The sequence below is a fragment of the Rhopalosiphum maidis genome, chromosome 3, assembly GCF_003676215.2.
Source record: "Rhopalosiphum maidis isolate BTI-1 chromosome 3, ASM367621v3, whole genome shotgun sequence".
In the NCBI taxonomy this organism is placed as follows: Eukaryota; Metazoa; Arthropoda; class Insecta; order Hemiptera; family Aphididae; genus Rhopalosiphum; species Rhopalosiphum maidis.
In genome coordinates, this window is record NC_040879.1 from 52,311,403 (window position 1) to 52,319,875 (window position 8,473).

The 8,473-nt window shown below is 31.3% G+C and overlaps 1 protein-coding gene across 1 annotated transcript; it reads right to left on the reverse strand.

Moving 5' to 3' along the window:
- Window positions 1-837: 837 nt before the first annotated feature.
- Window positions 838-7,564, reverse strand: LOC113557393 (dual specificity tyrosine-phosphorylation-regulated kinase 2-like). The gene is made up of 2 exons (XM_026962881.2): window positions 5,726-7,564; window positions 838-1,993 (listed from the first exon to the last, which is right to left on the reverse strand). Exons 1-2 carry the CDS (start codon window positions 6,782-6,784, stop codon window positions 1,304-1,306), a joined length of 1,749 nt encoding a protein of 582 aa, XP_026818682.1. The 5' UTR covers window positions 6,785-7,564; the 3' UTR covers window positions 838-1,303.
- Window positions 7,565-8,473: the final 909 nt, after the last annotated feature.

Here is an 8,473-nt window from a genome sequence, read left to right on the forward strand (position 1 = left end):
TAATATATAAATATATACAATAATGGAAACAAAAAGCTTACGACAAACTTCTACATTGTTGCTTATTAAAATTAAAATTATTTTAGCCTTAACTATAATAAACTTAAATTTTAATTATGTTATGTATTATCTTAACTATAATCGCTAATCAAAAATGATAAAGATTAAATTCTTGAAATCTGACATTTTCGTTTCCAATGTGAAATAATAATAATTATAAATAATAATTGTATTCTCTTTGTCTACTTCAACTTTGAGTTATCCAATAATTCGAATAGTAGACTCAAGATTTTATCACATGTCATGTAATATAAAAGAGATTAAAATACATATTATAAAGATTAAGTAAAAACATTGTCATCATTTAAAAAATGACAACATTATGATTTATGATATTTGATATTACATCAATAAGTAACTACTCATCAATAATAATAGAAATAAATAAATTAAAAATGATAATTTAAACTTATCTTAATAGTCAATTTGAGTACATTTTTTTAATTATTTTATTCAGCTCATTCAATATTATAAATTAAATGAAAATTCAAAATTGAACATCATTTTTGAAGTAATCTGCTAATAAACAATAACTAAAACTAATACAATAAAATATTCTAAAAATTTATAAAATAAAATAAAAAATGAACACACACGTTATTGCAAAAGTTGTACAGATTTTGTGAATGGAAATACATTTTATAACTATTTATAATATTTATATGATAGACATCTGACATTTGATTAACATTTGGATCACATTTCATACACATGTTGTTTTTATACATATATATATATATATATATTATAGTTTTATCAATTTTAATTTTATATAAACAAAGAATGGTTGGAAAAGATAAAAATGTATTACATTTTAAATAATTTTTTACGGGGTATATTTTTATAATACAACTTATAAATATAATCTAAGATTTAAATACAATCAAGTATGTAATAGTCAATTTTTGTATCAAACAATAATTATGAGTTACAGAACTTAAAATATAATTGGCTAAATTTCAAATTTGTACACACACAAAAAAAAAATTATACATTTCTCTAAAATTACATATATTTGTCTGAGTTCAAAATTACTGGAGTATAAAAAAAAATTCTTAAAATATAATTGAGACAAACATAACATTATGCCGACCTAGAGATCCTAAAATCGGTAAATACCTATTTTTCAACAAATAATTCACAAGGTTTAGATCTTCAATAAATCTATCTACTCATCTAAATTTTATCATCTTCATTCAGGAATTACAACCATAGTACAATATGTTATTTTAGAGGATAATTTTTACATAATACATGTAGATGTGATCTGGGGTAATTTACCCGATATCTGAGAGTTCCTGGAATGCATGGGCAATGTTTGATGATGATTTGATTCAGATAATTTTACCCGTAAACTAGTAGGAGTACTTTCTTGTGAATAATGTTGATGTTCAGCAGCTGGAGGGCGAGGAAGTCTACGACGTAACCAACTATGTCTTAGCGCCATAGCAGGTGTGATACGGCGCTCAGGGTCCCATTCCAAGCACTGAGTAATAAAGTCTAAGAACAGTGGATCATCACAGCCTTTGAGCGCTTTTGATAAGTCTTTAGATTCGGGTGGTCCTCGAGCTTTACCCTTCCGTGATATACTTCCTTTGAGAATGGTTGAGCCATCAGGTAATGTGGTCTGGGAGCAATACCTTGGATACCCTCTAGAGCTTATGAAGTAATTAGAACGCTTTGAAGCATCTAAAAGTTTTTTAGGTGGCATTCCTAAAAGTTCAATAATACAAGCCAATTGATCAGTTTCATCTTCACCTGGAAATAATGGAAAACCGGTAAATAGTTCTACAAGAATGCAACCTAAACTCCACATATCAATTGGAAGTCCATATTTTGCACCCAGGATTACTTCAGGAGCTCGATAAAAGCGACTTTGGATGTATGTATACACCCTCTGATGTTCAAAACAGCTTGAACCAAAATCAATGACCTGAAACCAAATTTATATTGTAATAATAATAGAAAATAAAAATAAATAAATAAACAAAGATAGTATTTTTTTTTTAAATAAAACAAATTACAGCAATCAATCAAAGAAAACATTTAAAATATAAATCAACTAAAAAATTAATATTTATAAAAAAAATAATTAATATTAGACACGAGTAAATTGTAGATGCCTACTAAAATAATAATTTAATTACATTTTTGCAGATCAAAATGATAATTACTACCTTTAATAATTATTTATTAACTGGGTATGATGATTTTATTATTTAAATCTGTCTCATACAGATGCAGAACATTTTGTAATGGTTGCATAAACAAAAATGAAGGCATGGACAATTTATACTATTTTAGGTAGAAAAAAAATGTATATATTTTACATAATTATAAATTTAAATAAGTAATTAGAGGAAGTCATATAGTTTGATTGTAGATTTTAAACAGAAATAAATTAATAATAAACATTAATATATTATGTAGAATCAAAATAAGAAATCAAGAGAAGTAGATGTTGAAAAAATCTAGAATACATTAACTATTTTATTAGGTACTTTTTCAACTGGTAAAAACAATAAATATGTTTATAATATATCATTTTACACTCTTAAGCAATTTGTTAATTTTCTTTATACATTTTAAATAATGTTAGACATTGTATTTATCACCATATAGACTGACATAAATAGAAAAAAGAATCTAGAATTTTTATTATGTGGTTTTAACTTTTAAAATTGTAAGAATAGTGTTAAATATTAAAATGTAGCGAACTAACATTAATTGCAGTTAAAATTGAGATTGTACAAGTTTGATTTAAAGTTTTGAATCATCATTTAATCACATCATATCTTTTAAAATATGTTACTCAATTTATTTCTACCATACAATGTATGCAAATCAAACAGCTATTTTCCAATATGGCATACGCGGTTTACCGCAAAAATATGTGATTTATCAAAATGGACAAAGTCAACAGTAATAATATTTAAAGTATAAATAAAAAAATTAAAATCTATTTAATTATAATTTATTATTAAATTTAAAAATGTTAAAATATGATTTACCCTGTATACCTCTTTCATACACAGCAGGATATAAGTCATCCCACCTACCACAGAATGTAAATAAAAAGTTATAAAAAATAATTAGTTGTTTTTTAATATTTTAAAGTGTAAAAAATGTTAATTTTAATATGAATATGTTATTTATGAAAATTTCAAATTGTGTACAGGTATGGTATTTTTTTTAAAAAATTAACAAGCATTTTAAAAACTATTTCTTCAGCTCAAAATTAAATAAAAGTTGCTTTAACACAAATGACACTAAACCAACTAAACTATTATCATAATATGATAAAGTATATATCATTATGAAAAATTAAGATGAAATACACAAATTGGTAGGTAATAAATAACAATGATGGGGGATTCCTAGCTATAGGTAGAATACAAAACATTGGTAGACCGCACATACTATACTCATCAGTGGTGTATCTATAATTTTTTTTAGAGGGGGGGGCACACATACTGTCTAAAATTTTATAAGACATATTGTAGTATGCACTCATGTATACAAATAAATATAAATCTTTTAAATAAAAAATAGTAAATACGGCCAACGAGGGGGACATAGCCCATCCCCTGGATACGCCACTGATACTCATAATTATAGTTAGATAGTACACAAAACGGAGGTACACCGCATATTGGGAGATAGTCCAGTAGACAGTACAAAGTATCAAACATTATACAGTAGTATAATTAGTACATTAGTATTTAACATCTCATACTCATAATAGAATTATGATCTACAAATCCAAGACTGTCAATCTCAGGCGGAACTAAAATACCTTTTGTACGTTTAAAAATTCAAAATAAAATAAAAATTATTTGCATATTTAGGTATTGGATGATTATTTAGTTTTAATTTTTTTTTTTATGTATGATAATATTAAATACCTATATTGTATATTTTAATATTTTTTATTTCTCATTTATAAACAGGTAGAAACTACTAATAAATATTCCAAAATTCAATGTTATCTAATTTTAGAACTATGTGCATAAAAAATAAGTAACAAATTTATTTTGGTGGCATTTAAAATGTAAATTTGATAAAAACTTTAAAAAAAATTGAAATACTCACTATTATAAGGCATAGATTAAGAATTAGTAGTAATAAATAGATGTAATTATTCAAATTCAATCAATTTAAATATACTCAATAGGTATATAAAAATATTTTTGTTTTATTGAACTAATGATATAAGTAGGCTTCATATATCATTAGTACCTACTTAAGTAAGTTTTCTGTAAGAAATGAAAAATAACTTTTTCCATTTCAATTAGGTACCAATAAATAGATAAAAGTATATAGACCAGCGTTTCTCAAAGTGTGGATCGCGGCCCACTAGTGGGTCGTCAGTCAATTTTTAGTGGGTCGCGAACAATTTTTTGAATTATGTCAATGCTGTTATTAACCATAACAGAAAACAAGCACACATTTTGCATACACCTTATTATTAAAAATACATTTATAAAAATAAATTGATTATAAACCTATAAAATACTAAATATATATAACAAATTTATACATATTTATATAATACAAATTTTGTTTTTTATAACTTCTTTTTGAAAAGTGAAACCATGTGGGTCGTGAAAGATTTTTCGGTGTAAATTTGGGCCACGGTACTAAAAAGATTGAGAACCACTGATATAGACTATAGTATAGTACCCAATTATTTAAAAACTTGAACAATTTTAATTCTTATTAATATTAGTTAGGTAGTTACTATAGTGAATGTATAAATTATATGTTTATCTTTTATAAATACCTAAGAAGCTAAAAGACCTACAAAATAAATTTCAACAGTAAAAATAAATAATATTCAATTGTCAATTTAATTTTAAAAAAAATGCTTAAGAAGATTTTAGCAAGTAATTTTTTTTTCTCTGGTATATATGTAATGTAGCTAATATAGATTCAATGGAACTAATCCACACTTATAACTTATATAAAAGTGTAGTTTTCAGTTTAGAAACATAAAAGTATTTAGATACATATGTAATTTAAGATAAAGATAAAAATTATAAAAAATATGTAGGTAGCTATTGCAGTTAAATTATTAGAAAAATAAATTTGTTACTTTGATATATATAGTCTTTATGTTTCTGGTAAATATCAAAAATAAATACATATACTTATGAATAATAATTAGCATGAATATGATTATAGTTTATAGTATAATGATAAAAAGTACGTATATGAATATGACTCATAGGTTTATAAATAAATAAGCCAAAGGACAGTGAGTAGTACTAGTACATAATGTTGAATTTCCATGATTAAATAACTTAATCCAAAACTTTTTCAGTGATTTATTTATTTCATTTGTATGATTTTAAATATCTAATTAAAATCAAAATAATAATCCTGTTTATTACTATGTACTACTAAATGTAAAATTGCAACTGGAAAATATAAATTGTACCTACCAATTATGATTTTTTTTAATAATTTCTAGAAACTTTAAATGTGAATAGACAGGCAATATTTAGTATTTACCAAGTATGAGAAATCCTAAAACCGATTAGTTCATTATATTGACTTAAATCAGATAGCAATTGGAATAGCACAGAATATAATAATGTGGAACACATTATATAAATACAATAATTAATATTATTAAATATATTAACACTTGATGGGTATTTACCTTAATCCCACTTCGGCCATGCTGTTTCAAAAGAACATTTTCTGGTTTCATATCACAGTGAATTATTTTGTTGCGGTATAAAGCATCAAGACATACAAGTAGTGAATGGCTAAATTTTCGTACTAATTGAAGACTGAACCCTTGATATTTATTTTTCTTGATTAGTTCATACAAATTGATGGATAAAAGTTCAAAAGTAATGCACATATGTTTTCTGAATGTAAAACTATCAAACATATGAATAATGTTCATTAAATTGTGAATATCCTGTTTGCGCAAATGTTCTAATATTCTGATTTCTTCTTGGGCTTGCCGATAAAACCGTTTCTCGTTTCTGACAATTTTAAGTGCGACATGTTCGTTAAGCTTGTGGTCATATGCTTTGACTACTTGACCAAAACTGCCTTTGCCAATTACTTTGAGCAATTCGTAACGATAACCTACATGGTCATGAGGAACAAATACATATCCACCTTGATCATTGTCAAATAATGATTGTGTTCCGTTGAAAGGTCGTTGCTTCTTGTCTGCTTCAATGCCAAAAAAATATACCTCTGGGAAACCAAATATCTCTATTTTTTCAAATTTGCTCAAACTACTGCTGTATTTACTACAAACATAGTCGGGTGTGAAGCCTTTCTTTTTCGGTTTGTTCAGCGACGTGACCTTTGAATTTGGTGAACCACTCAAATCATCATGCTTGATAATTGGCTGAAGACAAGAGGTGGCAGATTTTCCGATGCCGTACAACGCATCCTTGTTCTCTACATACAAGTCTATGTTGCTCGTCGCCTTGTCAACGATTATGTCGAGGTTTGATGGTTTCGAACATTTTTTCGCCAATTTGTTAACGGTGGAATTAGACTTCTCGAGAATTTGTGAGTACTTGAGTAATGACGGCAGGTGATCACTACCGCAGTCCGACTGCGATATACAAGAGTCATTGGACGTGCTCGACGTGCCATTGTTGTTGGACAGCAATATGTGCGGCCGGTTCCGAGACAAAGGCATCTCTTTAATTGTCGATACGGGATTAATGGTGGTGACCGTGATACTCATAGCTGTTCGGGTGTCACGTAGTACCTGAACACACGCATTTAGGCAGTTCTACTGTTGGTCAACGGCATAGTTTCGGCATCGGCGACGTTTCCCGTCCGCATCGTCGCAGTAGTCTTGCATAAAGTATACTTCCTAATATTATGTACGATATACATAAAGGCACACGAAGTACTTACGTATATCCGATAATGTATACGTAAGTGTAATATAAACGGGTATTGAAACGCGAGTTACGTATCGCGAGTAAATATAAAAAAAAAACAGAAATAGGAAATAAATAAATAATCAAAGGTAGACTTTCGAAGACGAATTGTAATTTGAAAAGAGCACTTGTTGTCCGACGACGACGATTCAGCTTGGGCGCTCGTCGTCCACTGACCAAATGCGGTGATGTATAGACGGCGACGGGTCACGCGTTCCGACTTATCACACGGGACCGATACTATTGAAGTCACACGGATCGGAAGAGAAAATCCCTCTAAATATTATTATTGTTTCGAGAGGCGGAAGAGAAAAGTTGAAAAGAACACCGCCGAATATGTTTGTCGGAAATATTATCGTTGTTGTCACTGCGCGGTGTGATTTTCGGCCGTGCAGTGGCCAGTGAGCAGCACGAACAAGACGACGGTGGAATAGTAATAATAATAATAATAACTAAAATAAAAAAAAAGGAAAAAAAAATAATAGTGTTAACAATAATAATTGTTCTTCGGTGCAATACACTCGGGAGCTCGGCGGCTACGACGGTAGTGGTGGTGGTAGTGAACCCACTTCAACAGTGCGGCACCGACACCGTTGTCACGGTCGCGCGCACGGTAATATTCGGCCGGTCGCGGCGATCGGTCGTCGTCGCCGTCGACGTCGGCGGTGTCTCCTTCGCCGCCGACCGACCGACGGTGTTGCGGCGCGGGCGGGCAATCCTCTCTCCACGGCCCGACCGTCTGTCGCACACGTCGGAGGAGGACGCGGGGGGTGGAAGAGGAAGCGGTACGCGCGCCACACGGACTACTCACCACGAGCGGCGCAACACAACGCCGAGCGGGTTGCGGCGGCGTGGCGGCTCGTTCGATCCCTTAACGACGGGGGACGGGCACAGCCCTCGTCGCAGCGCCACGCCACATGTGCGTGTGTGGCATTTCCTCGTACGCCGCGAAAAACAGCCGATGCCGCCGGCGCTTTTTTGAGTCTTATTAAGCACGGTCCCGAATTTGCGGAAACGCGCGGGTCTACGCGATTGGTAATGACATTAATCGTGTGTGATTACGGTCCAAAATCGGATCCGTCTCGACCCCCCGAGGCCCCGACGACAATAATATTATTATTATTGTTGAACGATATTATTATTATTATCGACAGATCTCGCCTCGTAACGCGGGCGCGGGCACACACGTTTTACGATTGTCGTCGTCTTCGAGCGACTGCTGAAAATATAAAATTTAATAATATTATTACACATTATATAATACGTATTATCGGGCAGTGCGATTATTATTATTTCGAGAAGAGGGCCGCCGCACCGTCGGTCGACGTCACCGACGCGCCGCCCTCGAGGAGACAAAGACCCGCCGACCGTACGGCGGCAGCGGTGGCTATACGACGGCTGACGAGTGTGTTCCCTTTCTACGGTTTTTTAAAACGCGCGAGCACTCGTATAAAATAGGGACGGCGGCGGCGGGTGGCAGCTGACGG